The 19,594-nt window shown below is 54.4% G+C and overlaps 2 protein-coding genes across 3 annotated transcripts in view; both read right to left on the minus strand.

The window, feature by feature from the left end:
• The window catches only part of LOC307080423 (cadherin EGF LAG seven-pass G-type receptor 1-like), a gene marked incomplete at both ends in the record, with an annotated part of 29,254 nt that extends 17,392 nt beyond the window's left edge, over positions 1 to 11,862 (minus strand). The window contains 6 exons of the mRNA XM_079743112.1: positions 23 to 180; positions 1,326 to 1,414; positions 1,678 to 1,793; positions 3,950 to 4,172; positions 4,869 to 5,534; positions 8,328 to 11,862. Coding sequence (XP_079599238.1) covers positions 23 to 180; positions 1,326 to 1,414; positions 1,678 to 1,793; positions 3,950 to 4,172; positions 4,869 to 5,534; positions 8,328 to 11,862 — 4,787 coding nt within the window. The remainder of the gene's footprint in view (positions 1 to 22; positions 181 to 1,325; positions 1,415 to 1,677; positions 1,794 to 3,949; positions 4,173 to 4,868; positions 5,535 to 8,327) is intronic.
• Positions 11,863 to 12,875: 1,013 nt separating this feature from the next.
• gtse1 (G-2 and S-phase expressed 1) lies at positions 12,876 to 19,378 on the minus strand. 2 transcript variants are annotated; one of them, XM_079742903.1, is made up of 11 exons: positions 19,289 to 19,378; positions 18,835 to 18,896; positions 18,640 to 18,700; positions 17,584 to 18,187; positions 15,807 to 16,047; positions 15,069 to 15,611; positions 14,609 to 14,678; positions 14,300 to 14,473; positions 13,730 to 14,057; positions 13,508 to 13,624; positions 12,876 to 13,394 (listed from the first exon to the last, which is right to left on the minus strand). In XM_079742903.1, the coding sequence occupies exons 2-11, from the start codon at positions 18,851 to 18,853 to the stop codon at positions 13,308 to 13,310; spliced, it is 2,244 nt and encodes a 747-aa protein (XP_079599029.1). In that variant the 5' UTR covers positions 18,854 to 18,896; positions 19,289 to 19,378; the 3' UTR covers positions 12,876 to 13,307. The 2 variants fall into 2 exon arrangements, with proteins under 2 accessions (XP_079599029.1, XP_079599028.1); XM_079742902.1 differs by having other exon boundaries at positions 18,835 to 18,886; positions 19,289 to 19,340.
• Between the last annotated feature and the right edge of the window lie 216 nt (positions 19,379 to 19,594).

Genomic DNA, 19,594 nt, shown 5'->3' on the forward strand with positions numbered 1-19,594 from the left:
AGACAGAGAGGGGCGGTCTTACTTCTTGGCTCCTCCCTGGGTTCCCTGAGCAGAGCAGGAGTAGTTTCCGATCTGGGCTCCGAAGCGAAGGGACACGTCAACATCACAGTCGTCCACGGCAACCAAGGCCACCTTCTCCCCTGACGGGCCGTGGGGTGTGCCCAGGTGGCCGATATTAGGCTGGAGGAGAGGGGAGAACCACGCTCTGAAGAAAACCATCTAGAACCAACATAGAACCATCTCCAAGACCTAGAACCTCTGGAACCTAGAGACACCTAGAACCTCTGGAACACCTAAAACCTAGAAACATCTGGAACATTGAGACATCTAGAACATACCAACACCTAGAACCTCTTGAACCTAGAGACATCTAGAACATAGCAACACCCAGGACCTCTGGAACCTAGAGACATCTAGAACATAGCAACACCTAGGACCTCTGGAACCTAGAGACATCTAGAACCTCTGAAACACCTAGAAACATCTGGAACATAGAGACTTCTAGAACATAGCAACAACTTGGACCTCTGGACCCTAGAGACATCAAGAAAATAGCAACACCTAGAACCTCTGGAACCTAGAGACACCTAGAACATAGCAACACCTAGAACCTCTGGAACCTAGAGACACCTAGAACATAGCAACACCTAGAACAGATAGAACATATAAAATGTTTGCAAACACTTGGTTAAAAAGGATAAACTTCATGTTAGGCCTTGTTTGTGATTCTGTATTTTATTGTTCTGTTTTCCCGGTTTTAGTTCTCAGTGAAGTAAATTATAAAATGCTGGTAAAGAAGCAATTTAAATATGGTAAATATCATAATTATTATTATGAATCTTATTTCATCTCGTCCCCACCTAACGAGGTCAAGACACAAGCTTCCAGAGTCCCAACGGCAGGTCCCAGCGTGTCTGTTGCCATAGCAACTGGTAGCATCGCTGACCTTCAGACAAAGACCTCCCACCCCGAGGTGGTTAGCATTGTTGTTGTTCATGACACCATTACCCCGACCCAGTTACGCCCCGCGCTGTGTGTGTGTGTGTGTGTGTGTGTGTGTGTGTGTGTGTGTGTGTGTGTGTGTGCGCCTGCGTAGCTGCTTGTTTGTTTATAATCTGCTAAATAATTATTCATTATTAAGTGGATGATTCAACATGAATAAGAAAATTCAGTGTAATCTTACTGGCTTGTTCATATATGAAGTAGCCAATCAACTCCCTCCACCCAGACAAACCTCCCCCCCTCTGAGTGCATCAGACTACGACTCCACCAACCACAGGAGGGATAAATACCCTGTGGGGTGATTGACAGGCAAAGCAGCCTACCTTGTTGTAGTACCGGAGATGAACTGAATGCCATTGGCCATCGCTGAGCCCGCCCTCCACAAACGGAGACACAACCGTCTTTGTGTCGCCTGGAAGAGAAACGCTTTTACAACAACAACCGCTACGGCTCAGAGGAACACAGGGAAGCTGCATAGTTTTAAGGGGCTTGTTTATCTGTCGCTAAGGTGGGAGGGGCTTGTTTATCTGGCGTTAAGGTGGGCGGGCTTGTTTACCTGTTATGAAGGTGGGAGGGGCTTGTTTACCTGCCGTTAAGGAGGGCGGGGCTTGTTTACCCATTGTGATTGTGGGAGGGACTTGTTTACCTGTTGTAAGGTGGGCGGGGCTTGTTTACCTGTGCAGAAGGTGAGCTGCACCTGCTCGTCCACCAGCTCCAGAGCGATGAAGTCGTGTTTCTGGTTGAAGCGTCCGTTGTACAGCAGCAGCCCACTGCGCTCTCTGGTTGCGAAGCTGCACCACAAACAACGACAACAACAACAACAATACATTATGAACACACTGATCCACACCTCAGAGCGGCAGCAGCTCTATTGATTCATGTTTATTATGTCATCACAGCTCATTTGAACGGACAGAGGTCACTGCTGCCGCTCTCTGGGATCAAAGCAACAAATCGCTTGACTTGAAATTCCTCCACCTCTCTCTAACGGAAATTAGAGAGAAGGGGAGGGAGGGAGAGAAGTAGGGATGGGGGGAGGGAGGTGGGAGATTGAGAGGAGGGAGGGAGAGAGGGAGGGAGGGAAGTGTGAGGGTGAGAGGAGGCAGGTCTGAGGGAGGAGGGAGGGAGGTGGGTGAGAGGGAGGTAGGAGGGAGGTCTGCAGGGGAGAGAGAGGGAGGTAGGAGGGTGAGAAGAGGGAGGTCTGTGGGGGGGAGAGAGGGAGGGAGGTGGGAGGTTGAGGGAGGGAGGGAGGAGGGAGAGTGAGAGCGAGAGGTTGAGAGAGGGAGGGAGAGAGGGAGGTCTGTGGGGGGGAGAGAGGGAGGGAGGAGGGAGGTTGAGAGGGAGGGAGGAGGGAGGGGGGGAGGCGGGAGGCTATGTGACACGCGGCGGTGGGGTTCAGATCCCAGGTGGGTCGTGGGCGAGTCTGCAGGAAACATCTCTGAGCAAAACCAACACCTGCATCCTCACCCCTGACCCCCGACCCCCTCCCCCACCGGCCGTTGTCAAGGTAACATGACGAGAGTAAAATATGGGAGATTTATGAGTTTGACCATTATAGGTGAAAACATTGTGGAAAAGTCCTCGTAGAAATGCGTCAACAGAGACATCAAGGTCAGCTGTAAAGGCTGAGGGTTTAATACACACATTACTACTAGTTAGAGGCTGAAGAGTATAATGTACACATTACTACATGTTAGAGGCTGAGGGTTTCATACACACATTAATACATATCAGAGGCTGAGGGTTTACTACACACATTACTACATGTTAGAGGCTGAGGATTTAAGACACACAATACTACATGTAAGAGGCTGAAGGTTTAATATACACATATTACTACATGTTAGAGGCTAAGGAGTATAATGTACACATTGCTATATGTTAGAGGCTTAGGGTTTAATACATGACCACATGCCCAATCGTAAAGCAAGGTTCAAGCACACGATATATATAAAGTGTGTCCCCATAACTGGAGCGTTATCTTAAGGTCAGGAGTCGAGGTTGATGACTGCTTCCTGTGGGGCCAGGGTACCTGACTCAGCACTAGTTAGCAGACAGGAAGTGACCTCACACAGCAGCTCTCTGCCACAACATGCCTCACCAATAGATGCTCCGATGGCATTCAGGTCCACATTCCTGCTCACTGCAGATATTGGACTGTACGATCAGGAATACTACCGGAGTACTGGGAGATACCTGGACTGTACCATCAGGAATACTACCGGAATACTGGGAGGTACATGGACTGTACCATCAGGAATACTAAGAGACCTAAGGAATACTGTGAAGTATCAGGAATATGTAAGGAATAAACCAGGTTATGATGACCACCAGGGTTGGCCGATGTTGAATATTTAAAACCGTTATACCTCAAAACATGAAGGCTCACTGTTCAGTCGTAAAAATAAAGCAACAGGTTTATGAAGTGAGAGCTCAGCTCATAACCTCTGAGCGCTCTGAGCTGCTATGCACTCTCCGGCCACAGGGGGGGGGCAGTCATCTGAAAACCCCCTTTTCCAAATCCTGGTTTCATACTTATAATCCATCAACCCAGAACAAGGAATCAGCCATGTTGGAGTAATACACCAGCATGAATTATGGCCTCCATAAGCCTGCTATTCATGAGTTTGCGTTAGAAGGCTAGACCTGTAAGCCCAGAGGAATTATCCAATCAGCATGATATCAGTCTATCCGTTGCTAAAGTGACCACTCAAAGCGCTTTACAATACTGCCTCACATTCACCCATTCATGCACACATTCACACACCGACGGCGGTGTCAGCCACGCAGGGCGACAGCCAGCTCGTCGGAGCTGTCAGGGTGAGGTGCCTTGCTCAGGGGCACCTCGACACTCGGCTTGGAGGAGCCGGGGATCGAACTAGCAACCTTCCGGTTACCAGCCGTTAGGGTCGGGGGGGGAGGGTAGAGGTCAGAGGTCAGGTCCTACCTTAAGCTCAGTGTGAAGTGGAACCTCTGGCGGAGGCCGGAGAAGGTGACGAAGGAGTGGCCAGGGAAGCTGCGGGCGGCGAGGCGACAGAAGGGCGGGAGGAAGGGGCCGGGGGGGCAGCGGCACACGAAGCCCCCCACCAGCAGGTCCACACAGGTCCCCCCGCTGCCACACGCCCCCGCGGCACAGCGGCCCCCCAGGGAGTCCACCTCGCAGCGCAGCCCTAAAGGAACCACAGTTACCCACTACTCTACTGCATTCTACTGTAGTCTACTGTACTGTATCCTACTGTACTCTACTGTATCCTACTGTATTCTACTGTGCACTACTGTACCCTACTGTACTGTACCCTACTGTATTCTACTGTACTGTATCCTACTGTACTCTACTGTACTGTACCCTACTGTATTCTACTGTACTGTACCCTACTGTATTCTACTGTACTGTATCCTACTGTACCCTACTGTACTGTACCCTACTGTATTCTACTGTACTGTATCCTACTGTACTCTACTGTACTGTACCCTACTGTATTCTACTGTACTGTATCCTACTGTACTCTACTGTACTGTATCCTACTGTATCCTACTGTACTCTACTGTACTATATCCTACTGTACTCTACTGTACTGTACCCTACTGTACTCTACTGTATTCTACTGTGCACTACTGTACCCTACTGTACTGTACCCTACTGTATTCTACTGTACTGTATCCTACTGTACTCTACTGTACTGTACCCTACTGTATTCTACTGTACTGTATCCTACTGTACTGTACACTACTGTTTCCTACTGTACTGTATTCAATTCTACCCTACTGTAGTCTACCCTACTGTAGTCTACTCTACTACAGGGAGCAGACTGTTACTCTCTACTTTACTCTATTATACTCTCCAGGTGTGTGCAGATGTGACTCACCTGTGCGGTGGGCAGGGCACAGGCAGGTGTAGCCTCCCTCGCGGTGGCGGCAGCGGGCGGGGGGCTGGCAGGGCGAGGAGTAGCAGAGGTCCAGCTCCGTCTCACAGTAGTCCCCCGTGAAGCCGGGGGGGCAACGGCACCGCAGGCCGGCCACGGGCCGCACCGAGTGGAACATCACCCCCCCGCCCCCGGCCCCGGCCCCGCCCACCTCGAAGCGCGGGGCGGAGCTCTGGAAGCGCAGCACCGACACACACAGCATGTAGTTGTCGCAGGGCTCGCGCAGACACACGTTGTCGTCCCAGGGCAGGACGCTCAGTGCGGCCAGGCGCCCCAGCAGGGTGCGGTTCAGGTACAGCAGCTCCCTCAGCGTCGCCGCGGGGACCCAGGCCCCGGACCCCGCCCCCCGGGGGAGGGGCCACAGGGCGGAGAGGGACACGTTGAGGACCGCGCCCTCGGCATCGTCCTGCACGCTGAACACCGAGACGGCGTGGGGGGGCGTGGCCAGGACGGTCGCCACGGCGGCGGTGAAGCGAGCGAGGAGGGGCGGGGACAGGAAGCGGTCCTGGGTCATGTGGTCCAGGCGCAGCGTTATGCTGCTGCTCAGCATCTCGTCCGTCACCACGGCGACGCGGAGCACGCAGTGGGCGGACACCCGGTGCACGCCATCTGTAACCGTGACAACATCCTGTTCACTATGATGGAGAAGACGTGTCTCATCTGGGCACCAATGAGGAGCCCCCACCAGGTCTGAGTGGGTGGGGCATAACGTTCTGACCAATGAGAACACTGCAGTAGGCAGTAGATAGCCGCTGATAACTGCCACTTGTTAACTATTGATAGCTTTTAGCTCATTTTAAGGATCACAGTTAGTTATTTGTGTGTTGTTAGCTTATTGTTAGGTCATTGTTGGCTAGTTGTTTGGATCATAGTTAGCTAGTTTTAGGCTTATCCTTAGCTCATGGGTGGCTAGCTGTAAGCTCGTAGTTAGCAACAAAAATAGCTAATTGTCAATGAGCTTTTAGCTAATATTTAGTTGCTAGCCAGCTAGCTAGCTCTGATGTGTAGCTCTGCGGGGGGGGGGCTGTAATCAACAGACAAAGATGAGCTTTTCACCCTGTTACACTGTCCTCATACTGTCACACACACACACACACACACACACACACACACACACACACACACAGCTTGTCTTATGAAGGGTTTAGAATACATTATTCAAGCTCACTCAAAACGCAGCAGGACATTAACATGAAACTGAATATAAATGTGCACAATATAAACCTCTATATACAAGTGTAGTCTCTCTCCCTCCCTCTCTCCCTCCCTCTCCCCACCCCCCCTCTCTTCCTCTCTCTCTCGCTCCCCCTCTCTCTCCTCACCACAGGTCATGTGATCTGAGTCATTTCTTGTCAGAACATTGATCGCTTTCAGTTAGCAGAGGTGGAGGAAGAGGGAAGGGGTGGAGGAAAGGAGAGGAGAGATGGAGGAGAGGTGCAGGTGGGAGAGGAGGGGTGGAGGGGAGGTGGAGGAGAGGAAGAGGACCTCAGAGCAGATCTTTATGACGTCAGGGTTTGATGGCTCAGCCTCAGATTCCTGGCCCGTTTCCCGCGGCAACCGGCTGAAAAAGAGCTGTGGTCTGGAGCTTTAGAGCGGGACAATAGAGAATACACAATAGCCCTGCCGCCACCCCCAGCCTACACCAACCTGCACCCCCACCCTACACCACAACACCACCCCACCCTACACCACAACACACCCCGACTCTACACCACCCTACACCCCACCACACCACACCACACACCCCCACCCTTCACCACACCACACCAAAACACACCCCCACCCTACACCATCCCCACTCCACCCTACACCCCCACCCTACCACCACCCTACACCATCCCACACCACACCCCCACTCTACACCATCCCCACTCCACCCTACACCCCCACCCTACCACCACCCTACACCATCCCACACCACACCCCCACCCTACACCATCCCCACTCCACCCTACACCCCCACCCTACCACCACCCTACACCATCCCACACCACACCCCCACCCTACACCATCCCCACTCCACCCTACACCCCCACCCTACCACCACCCTACACCATCCCACACCACACCCCCACCCTACACCATCCCCACTCCAGCCTACACCCCCACCCTACACCATCCCCACTCCACCCTACACGCCCACCCTACCCCCACCCTACACCATCCCCACTCCACCCTACACCCCCACCCTACACCATCCCACACCACACCCCCACCCTACACCATCCCCACTCCACCCTACACCCCCACCCTACCACCACCCAACACCACAACAAACCAACACCACAACAAACCCCCCCCCCCCCCCTTCACCACACCCCACCCCACACCTCCACCCTACACCACAAACCACTACACCACCGTACCACTACAACCCCCCATGTTACTCTGACCTGACGGTGTTTGTAGCTCCATCACAATGCATTTGTGGGACATCTGCACAGGGACAAAAGCACCCCAAAAAAGGTTCAGGCTACCCCCCCAACACACACACACACAGAGCTAAGAATGCACCAATATGCGTTTCTTGGCCCGTTGTCATGCCAACACTAAAGAAGTTGCCAAAGCTCCTCAGTGCTTAACCCCCCCCCCCCCCCCCCCCCCCCCCCCGACACACACACACACACACACACTAACTCCCTCCCCCCCTCCCCCCTCCCCCACACACACAGCAAGTCCTTTCTTTTGGGTTCCAACAACCTCGGTCCCTCTAACTTGTAGAGAAGAAAGACAGACAGATATACAGGCACAGACAGAAAGACAGACAGACAGACGGTCTTCTATGACATATTCTTACATAACTTGACATCATTCCAACACCAGTTCAACTTGAGATGGGATGAGCTCAGCTGGTTCAACTCAGACTCACTCTCTGACAGACATACTAACTCACTAACAAACAGACTCGCTGCTTAACTGACTGAACAAACTCACTCACTATCAAACTAACTGACTTAACTGAATAACTCTGCTAGTTTGGTGTTGGAGTTTTCCAACGGTCTCCCATTGTATTCGCTCTGATGAAAGCAATGTGGAAGTCCTTTGACTGATTGAACTAGCAGTGTGCCCTCGTCTCTCTACGGGTCTAGAAGAGGTTAATGCGGCCGGGAGACACAGTGAACGACCTCCTTCTAACCTCCAGGGTATTTATCTGTTCCATTAAGAGCTTGTACTTTCTGATGTCGAGACGGGCCCCATAGGCTGTCCTTTGGGGCCCTGACAGGCTGTCCTCTGGGGCTCTGACAGGCCGTCCCCTGGGACCCCGCAGGCACGGATAGGCCCTCCTCTGGAGCCCCTCAGGCCCGTCCTCAGGGGCTCACCCGTCTCTCAGATCCACATGAAGAGCCCGTATCATAACCACACTAAGCGTATAGATACGGTGAACAAGAACCTGGTTCCTACCGCTGACGGAGACCTCCATGCGGGCCTCCAGGGGGCGGTTGTTGTCCAGGTCCCGGCTGAGGCTCAGGTCTCCGCTGTCTCGGTCCAGCAGGAGCAACTGCAGCTCGTTGCCCTCGACGATGTCGTAGCGCAGCCGGTCCGAGACGTCGGGGTCGCGGGCGGGAACCCTCCCGATGACGCCGGCCGGGAACCCGCCGGGCCGGTCGCTCACGTAGTTGTTGAAGACGATCTGAAAGTCGCCGAGGACGGGCGGGTTGTCGTTGACGTCCTGCAGGCGGATGTGGACCACCGCGCGGCTGACCAGCGGGGCGGAGGTGGCCTGCACAACCAGGGTGTACTCGGACCGGGCCTCGTAGTCCAGCTCGCTGAGGGCCACCAGGTCCCCGGTGAACACGTCCAGCTGGAACACCTCCTGCTGGTTCCCCTCCACGATCTGGAACAGGATCTGGGCGTTGGAGCCCTGGTCGGGGTCCGAGGCGGCCACGCGGCCCACGGTGGAGCCCACGGCACTGTTCTCCGGCACGCTGAGCACCATCTCCTCCCTGAGGAACACCGGCGCGTTGTCGTTGACGTCCAGGACGGACAGCTGGACGTCCACCAGGGCCCTGAGCGGGGGCACGCCCCGGTCCAGGGCGAGGGCCCTCAGACTGTACACCGCCACGTTCTCCCGGTCCAGCTTGCGGGCCGTGCGGATGTTCCCGGAGTACGTCTCGATGAAGAAGTCTCCGTCCCCGTCGTTGCCGCCCTGGAAGGTGTAGCTGATTCTCCCGTTGGCGCCCGAGTCCCGGTCCATGGCGGAGACCTGGAGCACGCTGGTGTAGACGGGCGCATCCTCCGGCACCGCGCCCTGGTACAGGTCCCGCAGGAACTGAGGCGCGTTGTCGTTGGCGTCCACCACGATGATCTCCACGTAGGTGGTGTCGGACTTCTGCGGGACGCCGTTGTCGCTGGCGATGACGGCGAGGGTGTAGGAGGCCTGGTCCTCGTAATCCAGCTCCACCTGCGTGGTGATGGCGCCCGTGGCCGGGTGGATCCTGAACTGGGCCACGTTGTCCTCCATGACGTAGGTGATGCGGGCGTTCTCCCCCGTGTCCTCGTCCGTGGCGGCGATGACGACCACGGTGGCGCCCGCCGGCTGCTCCTCCCCCAGGGTCACCTGGTAGTTTGCGCTCTGGAAGACGGGCCGGTGCGTGTTGGCGTCTGTCACGTTGATGGTGACCTGCGTCGAGTCGGCCCGCGTGCCGTCGGAGGCCGCCACCGTCAGCACGTACTGCCGCTCCTGCTTGTAGTCCAGTGGCAGCGCCAGCGTCAGCAGGCCGCCCGCCGCCTGGCTGCTAATGGCGAAGCGGTTGCGCGTGTTGCCGCCGGTGATCTGGTAACTGACCACGCTGTTGGCGTCACGGTCCACGGCACTGAGCGCCAGCACGCTGCCGCCCACCGCCGCGTCCTCACTCACCCTCAGCTCGTACTGCCGCCGCGGGAAGGTGGGCGTGTTGTCGTTGACGTCCAGCACCGTCACCGCCACGCTCGCCGCCGACGACAGGGCCGGCACGCCGCCGTCCACCGCCTCCACGCCGAAGGTGTAGAGCTCGACCGCCTCGCGGTCCAGCGCCGTGGCGACCGTGACCCAGCCCGTGCTGTTGTTGATGGCGAAGGGGAAGCCGGGCGCTGTGGCGGTGAGCCGGTACTCCAGCCGGCCGTTGGCGCCCGCGTCGGCGTCCATGGCCTGGATGTGGATGAGCGAGGCCCCCGCCGCCGTGCTCTCCGGCAGCGAGGCCTGGAACGGCGTGCTGACGAACATGGGGGCGTTGTCGTTAGCGTCCAGGACCCTCACCACCACCAGCCCCGTGGCGTTGGCCCGCGGGGGCCGGCCCCCGTCCTGCGCCCTGATGCGCAGGTGGTACTCCCTCACCGCCTCGTAGTCCAGGGGCCCGACCAGGTCAATGACCCCCGTGGGGCCGTGGATGTAGAACTGGCCTTTGACGTTGCCGCTGACGATGCTGTAGTGGACCAGGCCGTTGGGCCCCTGGTCCGGGTCCGAGGCCTGGACCTGGACCACCCTGCTGGGGGCCGGGAGGTCCTCCGGGAGCCGGACCTCGTAGCGCCGCTCGCTGAACTGAGGCGCGTTGTCGTTCTCGTCCTCCACCGAGATGTGCACGGTGGCCGTGGCGCTGCGGGGCCCGGGGTCCCGGCCCTGGTCGTCGGCACGGACGACCAGTTGGTAACGTGCCGTGGCCTCGCGGTCCGGCCGCGCTCGAGTCCGGACCACCCCGCTGCGGGGGTCCATCTCGAAGTCTGCATTGTCTCCGTCGCCGTTGACAATGGCGTAGACCATGTTGGCGTTGGAGGGGGCGTCGCCGTCGGTGGCCCTGATGGTCAGCACCTCAAAGCCCGCCTCCACGTTCTCCCGAACGCTGACCCGGTACTGCGTGAGCTCGAAGGCGGGGGCGTGGTCGTTGGTGTCGCTGACCGTCACCGTGAGGTACGCCGTGCTCCGGCGCCGCGGGCTCCCGTCGTCCGCGGCGATGACCTTAAAGACGTGCGTGTCCTTGCTCTCCCGGTCCAGGGGCCACAGGGTCACGACCCCGCCCGTGTCCGGGTCCATCTGGAAGAGGTCGTTGGACCGGCTGTCGAACAGCGCCTCCATGTGGTAGTGGACCCGCCCGGGGGGGCCCTGGTCGGGGTCCAGGGCCCGCAGTGTGATGACCCGGGTCCCCGCCGGCTCGTTCTCCGGGACCGACACGTGGTAGTTGGGCAGCTGGAACTGGGGGGCGGTGTTAGTGGCCCTCCGGCCCCGCCTGGCCCCCACGTTACCACCACCACCTAAACCGGGTCTGACCCCGCAACCGACTCCCCGGCGCCTCAGCTGAGTGTCCGGGCGCATTGTGAGACGCAGCCAGGAGTTCTTGAAGTTTGGCCCCCTGCAGAGCAGCAGCAGCTCCGCCCTCCCGCCGGACGGGACGCACGGCTCATGAACACCGCCCGGTAGGAGGCGTGTCTCCTGGCCCTCCACCTCGCATGATAAACCATGGAGGTCGCTGGTGGGGCGAAAGAAGAGGAACGGCGGTAAAGACTTAAGGATACTGTGGAACAAAACCTGCGTGGAGAGACAAGACGTCGGTACAAGATCGGAGCGGAGATCCAGCGACACGTCGGGCAAACTGCTCCTCTCGCGTCTGACGGGACACTTTGGCCCTCGCAGGACGGGGTCGAAGCGGATCGATACCCGATCAGCAGAAGTTATCGATCTGAGCCGCACGTAAAATGGAGAGGGGTTCCTGGGTAAAAATGAGCAGTTCAACTTCCCTGAGAGTCGGACGGTCCCGTCGAGTTCTCCGATGCTGATGAAGCGGCGCCAGTAGCTCGGGGTTCGAGTCCCGTCCAACGCGTAGACCCACCCGGGTCCCAGCGAGGCGTTGACCAGCACGGACCAAGCGGGGAGCCGGTCCGCGTCCAGGTCGAGGTTAAAGCCTCCAGAATACAAGCCGAGGGAGAACAGGACCCAGAGCCGGAGCCACAAATTGAGACCATCCATGTTGTACCACCATGGTCCGCCGGGTCCTCACAGTCCGAGGAACCACCTGCTGTCCGGGACAGCGTCCGTTCCTCTGCTAGGCATGGAGGGGTATGGACATCGACATCAACACACACACGAACACACACACGCACACCCGGACACGCACGCACAAACTTTATTTAAACTACTTCATTCAAATACAACCTCGGACTACATCTGTTATAAGGACATATAGGCCTATCAATAATTATAAAAACAATTTTTTTTTTATGGTTAATACAAAAATAAGTACTGAATACAGTATAGCTGAATATCAATGCCGACCACGAGAACTTTACATCACAAAAGATAAATTAAACGATTGTCTCCACATAGCTTCCGAGTAATTTTTATTGCGTAGTTTTGCCGTGGCACGTCAGGGACCCATCAACTTCTCCTATCAACGGTGTTTCTAAAACTTAAGAAATTAATACATTTATAATGCCTTCAGTACAGGTGGAGGGCTCCCCCTGTTGACGGACTCTGGTACTGCAGTCTTCAGTACAGGTAGAGGGCTCTCCCTGTGGACAGACTCTGGTACTGCAGCCTTTAGTACAGGCAGAGGGCTCTCCCTGTGGACGGAATCTGGTACTGCACTCAAACGTTGAAGGGATTCGCAGATATCTGTACATTGGCCTCTCAGTGTCTTACCCGGATGAGTTGTTTAATTCTTAATACCTCATAGTGGCAAACTCCTGGAGGCACTATACGGGATTCAGGATTTAACCACCAGTCTGAATCTGGGTAAGACAGGCAAATGTCAATATACAGATTTGTGTGCTTCTGTTGACCTGCACAGCTACATTAGCCTAGGTGCTCTTCATTTGAAAGGAACACACTTGGACTTACCTTCCAGAGTCCCAGTGTGTCCTGACTCACTCTGCAGGTCAATACTTGCAGGTCTTTGGATGTGTGCAAAAGAAATATAACCTCATGCTGTTATCTGCCGTTAAATTAAGACACTTTATTTATTCAGGACATACAGTAGAAGACACAAGAACACAATTGATTTAGAGTAAAGTTTAAGAATCCAGTTTTCTAGAACAACATTCCTGGAACTACGAACATTAGATCCTGACCAGATCATCTTTAGAGCCATTCTTATTGTGAACATTAAAACACTAAAAACTTTGAAGGGTGTGGACACCTCCTGAACAGATCTCAGCCTGAACAGATGAACATTGTTTTCTTTTTCATTTATTTATCAGATATATGCTGATCTCACAATTTTTCTAGCTCCTTTTTATTTTTAATGCAATACAAATCTATAGGGTGTGATTTGAAACAAACAAATACATTTCAGCAAAAGACAGCAGACCAGAGAGCTAGCTAGCATGCCTAGCTCTGACGGCTAGATAGCAGCGCTAGCTCTGATGGCTAGGTAGCAGCGCTAGCTCAGCAGACGGCTAGGTAGCCAAGCTAGCTCAGAAGGAGATGTTGACGAGGACTCCAGTGTTCCCCTGCTTCTCCTCTGGGCTCCATTTGATGAGCGGGGAACTCAGATCAATGAGCTGTGGAGCAGAACACAGAATAAACACTAACCCCAATGACACACTGCCCCCAAAGCACACTAACCCTAGAACACACTGACCCCAAGACGCAGTACTACACACGCCTTGCTCACCTGTCCCCCACAGGGCTTGGCGCTGTGGGTCCTGACGTGGTCGGGGGTGTTGGAGAGGTCGATGAGCAGCTTCTCTTCCAGACGGCGGACCGGAGCCGGGACGTCCACCAGCGGGAACTGAAACACAAACCTACTGGTTATATTGGACGGACACACAGACACACACAGACACACACACACACACACACACACACACACACACACACACACACACACACACACCTCCATGAGTTCCTGGTTCTTGTTGTGCTGAGTGGTTGACAGCAGGTCCTCAACAGACTGGAGTTCCATCAGGTCGACCTGGTTCTCCTTCTCTTCCACTTCCACCTCTTTCTCCTTCTCCTGATTCTGCTTCTCCTCCTCTCTCTCCTGGTGCTTGTCCTCTTCCTCCTTCTCCTGGTTCTCCTTCTCCTCTCTCTGCTGGTTGGGGCCCTGGGTGGGGGGTGGTGGGCCAGGGGCCGGCTCCTCCTCCTCCAGGCAGAAGGGCTGGATCTCCGAGGCGAAGACCTCCTCCTCCTCCTCTTGCTCAGGGGCCCGTGGGGGAGCGCAGCTGGGAACGGACCAGTGAGACTGGTTAGTAATGTACTGGGAGAAAAACCTCCTCTCTCGGGTCCCGTGGCCCTTTTCCTGTCTCCCACCAGTGGGTGACATTTTCAGTGGGTGCTATCACCACTGGGTGCTATTCCCAGTTGGTGCCATTACCAGTTGGTGCCATTACCAGTTGGGGGTCCCACCAGTGGGTCCGTTTACCAGTTGGGGGGGGGGTCGGCTCCTACCAGTGGGTGCTCCTACCTGGGGTGACCGGACTGTGCGGGGCGTGGCAGGCTGCGGGGGGTCATGGTGGGGATGAAGGACAGTCTGCGGCCGCTGGGCGTGGGCAGGGCGGAGCGCTGAGGCCGCCACTGCTGCCCCGCCCCCCCGCAGGAGGAGGCGGGCGTGGAGGGAGGCTCCGCCCTCTGGGGGAGGCTGGAGGGACACAAGGTTAACACACCTGTACACACACACACACACACACACACACACACACACACACACACACACACGAATAACGACGCACCTGCGCGCACACGCATGCACACAAACATACACCCGAACTCTCACCCGTCCACACTGCAAGTGGTGACCAGTCTCTTTGGATTCTTCATGGATGGGGCATCTGGGGTCGATGCACCTGGAAACAACAGAGATACTGAACACACCTGAACCAATTAAAACATCTGGACCAATTAAAACACCTGAGACAATCCTCACAGCTGGACCAATTAAAACACCTGAGACAACCCTCACAGCTGCACCAATCCTCATACCTGGACCAATTAAAACACCTGAGACAATCCTCACAGCTGGACCAATCCTCATACCTGGACCAATTAAAACACCTGAGACAACCCTCACACCTGGACCAATTAAAACACCTGAGACAATCCTCACAGCTGGACCAATCCTCACACCTGGACCAATTAAAACGCCTAGACCAATTAAAACGCCTAGAACAATTATAACACATGGACCAATCATCCTCACATGTTATGTTATTCACTTGGTGAATTCACCCACTCACCCTCTGGGCCTGCGAGGCGTCGCAGCTGTGTGGGTGTGGGGGCCACGGGGACCACAGGGGCCCTGGGTTTGACCCTGGTACCCGGCTGCTGCTGAGGCCTGGAGGAGACCTGGCTGGGCTTGGAGGAGGAGGCCTGGCTGGGCTTGGAGGAGGAGGCCTGGCTGGGCTTGGAGGAGGAGGCCTGGCTGGGCTTGGAGGAGGAGGCCTTGCTAAGTCTGGACGAGGGGGCCAGACTAGGTCTAGAGGAGGGGGCCAGGCTGGGCCTAGAGGAGGGGGCCAGGCTGGTTCTAGGGGAGGGGGCCATCTCCATCAGCCTCTTGGCGGGGGTGAGGCCTAGTGGGGTGCCGGGCTCCGCACGCTTCACCGGGGTGGACCGGCCCCCCACGGAGGGGGGTCTGGCCCCCACCTCCGAGGGTCTCCTCAGGGTGGTGGAGAGAGAACGGCGGGCCCCTGCTGTGGTGGGGGCGGGGGCCGCCGGGGGCTCAGCAGCCTTCCCCAGCATCATAGAGCGCCGGGTCCTGGGGCCCCCCGGGCTGGGTTTCCCTGAAAACACAACATCTTATGGTTGCTATGGTTTCCATGCCTGCTAATAAGAAGATCAACCCTACGTGGATTTGTGTACATATATACACACACGTGTAGCCGATTGCGGTGTACTAGGCAGCTCCCAGTATAACCAGAAGCAGCCTGTGGTTATGCCGGGCTGCTTCCAGTAGAACCAGTAGGAGACTTCTTTACCAGTGACGGAGCCCGAGAGGCCGGAGGACAGGGAGGAAGTGGAGGCGTGTCTCCTGGTCTCCACCCCCTTCCTGGTACTGGTGGGCGGGGCTTTGCCAGGGGGCGGGGCCCGGGCACGCCACCCCTGCATGCTGCTGTCCAGGGAGCAGTCACTGGTGTCCGATGCCATGCTGGCCGTGTCCGAGAGCAGGTCCTCACAGGACCCCCCCCTGCTGGACCCCCGCCGCGGCCCCAGTGCACTCTAGGAACAGAGAGGGAGGCTTGTAGATGACACTAGGTCGGTGGATCTCCAATAGGGGTACGCATACCCCCAAGGGTACTGCAGGGGGTACTAACCCTATATAAAATAAAAACATTTTTTTCACCCTTGGCAAGTTTCAATTCTGAAACAAAATACATTAGAAAATTGAGCAATCTGTGAGAAAGAGAGCGCATCCAGAAACAACAAAATGTCGTCACTTTCAGGAAGAACATATTGTGATGGGGTTAGCTCTATGTGCACTGACCCTCCCCTGGAGGGGGTCACCTCATGGACCTATTAAAGAAAGGACAGCCGACTAAAACAGGCCGCTCATTCATTCCTATGAAAATTGCTCAATGGCGCAGGGGAACATCAAGGAGAGATTTGCTTCCGCATCATGGAGGTCTCAAGCCTCGCCCTAGTGCATGACGTGCCGGATGCAGAAAAACTCTCATTTTCTAGCATTGTTAGCATTGTAGCATCATAAGCGAGAGGTCTGAGCGAACACAGTCGCATTGTTTACCGACCATGGAAGTATAAGTTACTAACCCCCTCGATGATTCTCTATATGTGATCTTTAAATTACACTCCTCCTGCCATCTGGGCAACAATTAATATTTAACAATTATTATTTATATTATAATTTTAGATAAGTTTGTCCCTTTTTGACCTTATAAAGAAAAACACCTTGTATATATTTATTTTTGTATTTCAAAACCAAATCATAATTACCACTCGAGGCTAACAGGAGAAGTTAACGGAGCCGTGCACTGAGCCCTCTCGGATGCTGTGCCGAAACAACATTTGTTTCACTACGACTCCTTTCAGCTGCCCACCCCTCCTTCTCCTGCAAACAACTGCTAATAAAACGCTTGAGGAGGCATTTTGAAAAGAGAAAACTTACATTTTATTAGTACATGGTATAAAGATAATTATGAGCCTTTGATTGATATCCAGACATTTTTTGCGGAGACACATTCCTGTTCGCCACTTGTATTGGAGTGAACGGGGATATCTACTTCCGGACCTCCATGAATCGAGGGACCCGTCCACAGCCCGCTTAAACAGCTGCAATACCAGGCTTGGCCGCTGAGCACTGGTGGATTGCGGAAGTATGCACTGTTCCTGGGGGCTTGGGTCACCTCTACCTTCTCTGACCCTCCCCTGGAGGGGGTCACCTCTACCTTCTCTGACCCTCCCCTGGAGGGGGTCACCTCTACCTTCTCTGACCCTCCCCTGAAGGGGGTCACCTCTGCATGCTCCGACCCTCCCCTGGCGTTGTGCCAAGTTCCTCATAATTTGCAACCTTTTAATGTTTATGTTTACACATCCAATTAGAAGGCAAATACAATAAAATGCTGTTAATTGTATACTTTTTTTCTCCCAAAAAAAGAATTGTACCGGTGAAGGGGTACTAGGCTGAAAAACCATCTTAGAGGGGGTACACTGGTAGAAAAGCTTTGAGAACAACTTCTCCTGGTCATATAACCAGCAGGACCAGATGGGTCCGGGACGAAGCAGCAGAACCAGTCCTACCTTCCCTGGGGGGGCGAAGCGGCCAGGCCGGTCGACGGGCCCCAAGCGCTGGGGGCCGCTCAGGGTGCCAGGGGGCGGTGGCTTGTTGGGCAGCACCCCGAGGCCGGTCTTCCCCCTGAGGGACAACCGGGTCTGGGTCCTGGTCTGGGGGCCGGCCGGGCTGGCGCTGCTGAGCCGGGACCGGGCTCTAGTGGCCGGGGGGGCCAGCAGGCGGGTCTGCAGGGCGGGGGGCAGCAGCTTCAGGGGGCTGTCCCTCACGCAGAATGTCTCCCTCTTGATGGGGCTAAGGGCCGAGCTGGGGCGGGCGAGGCTCAGCAGACCCATCTTGTCCCGGGGGTCCTGGAAAAACTGCTCCACGGGGGAGTCCAGGTGCGGGAGCGGGCTGCTCTGAAGGCTACTCTCTTCTCCTCCTCCCACCTCCTCCTGGTGCGGGCACTCCGCCAGCCTGCTGGCCAGGCTGTTGGCCTCCTGAGAGATTCTCTCGAAGCAATCCGTCAACAGGGGGCTGAAGCTGGGCTCCTCTCCACCAGACAGGGGGGGCTGGGACACCCCCACCCCCGAGACAAACACCCCGTCGTCCTCCTGCTCCTCCTCCCCTCTGGAGCTGCTTGGAGGAGACAGTTCAAAAGGATTAGGACAACTTCAGAGAAATGTAGGGCCGGATTTAACGTTGTTGTGAAGGACAGCAGGTGAAGAACGGAGACAGGAAGGGGCTGATGTTTGAAAAACGGTAGGGAGGAATTGAAGAGTACTGCGTCCTCATAGGCTGAACCAGGAAAGACACCAGAGGAGAACAATGGGTTGCCATGCAACCCGTCCAATACAACAAATAATAAGTAATATATGGATCAAATAAATGTCAAATTAGTAATACGTGAATAAAAGTTATATGTATATAATAAGTAATGTGCAAATATTAAGTCATACGTGATAAAGTTATACGTTAATGACATGTTAATATCAATAGTTAACTATAGTTAATATAGTTAGTTTTATGTGTAAAATATTACTTTTAAATAAGTGATATGTAAACAGTAAGCCAAGCGATGAGTGTACCTGTCAGGGGAGAGCGACATGTCGAAGTCAAACTTCTCATCCGCCAAGGAATAATATTCATCTGGAATATAAAGAAGGCACACAGCAACACATTGACATGTCAGATTAGATGTTTTTCTATCCCCTAATAACACCATGAAACAGCAGAAGGATATTGTGTTGTGCTTCTGTGCTCTGTGAAGTAAGGTTCTTTACCAGCCTTAAGTACATCCATCCTCCATTCAGGGCTCAGCAGTCCAGATTGAGCCTGAAAATCACTTTCATTATGATTAGATTATTCGCCATCACTTGAACTATGAATACATTATTCACTTCAATTCACATTAAACTCTTAATACATGATATGATTACATAGAGGAAATAGCTGCAACAGTAAGACTATATAATTTGTTAAGAAACTCTATAATGTACCAGAGTGATTTTACCTGCAGGCTCAACCAGATAAGGTATTTTCTAATAAGTTGATAGTCAATAGTTGATAGTCAACAGTCATTGGTCGATAGTTGATAGTTAATAGTTAAATTAAGCCTCAATCTTAGTTTTACGCATCGATCAATAACGCGACCTAAAGATAAACAAGGCTAATCGATCTCTCTCTACTATCGCACTTGATGAGATATTCTACACAATCAGCTGCTGAGGAACTAACCTGATGTTGTCGGTAATCTAGACGTAGAAGTTCTTTACTTCGACAGATTTCAGAATCCTCTGTGAAAACATGAAGAGGCAAACATTTCAAATTCTGCTTGTTCCGGATCAGCTGACAAGCTGCGCTCTCCGATTGGTTAAACCTTCGCCCTGGAAGTTCTGCTTCCGGAAGCGGAAATGTAGTTCAATCACTAATACAACCTTAGCCGCAGCCTCGGCCTGCCGTCTCCCGTAAGACTTTCTGCCTTCTAGACTTCCTTTTATTTAAACAAATTTATAAATGTTACGTATTAAACCATTTGTTTCG

Source organism: Pollachius pollachius (genome assembly GCF_949987615.1).
Source record: "Pollachius pollachius genome assembly, chromosome: 9".
NCBI lineage: Eukaryota > Metazoa > Chordata > Actinopteri > Gadiformes > Gadidae > Pollachius > Pollachius pollachius.

What these genes read in the sequence shown, in the direction of transcription:
- gtse1 (XM_079742903.1), bottom strand. An exon ending in ATGTCGCTCTCCCCTGACAG is followed by an intron (nt 18,188 to 18,639) that starts GTACACTCATCG and finishes TCCTCCAAGCAG; the next exon opens with CTCCAGAGGGGAGGAGGAGC. An exon ending in CCTCTCGGGCTCCGTCACTG is followed by an intron (nt 15,612 to 15,806) that starts GTAAAGAAGTCT and finishes TTGTGTTTTCAG; the next exon opens with GGAAACCCAGCCCGGGGGGC.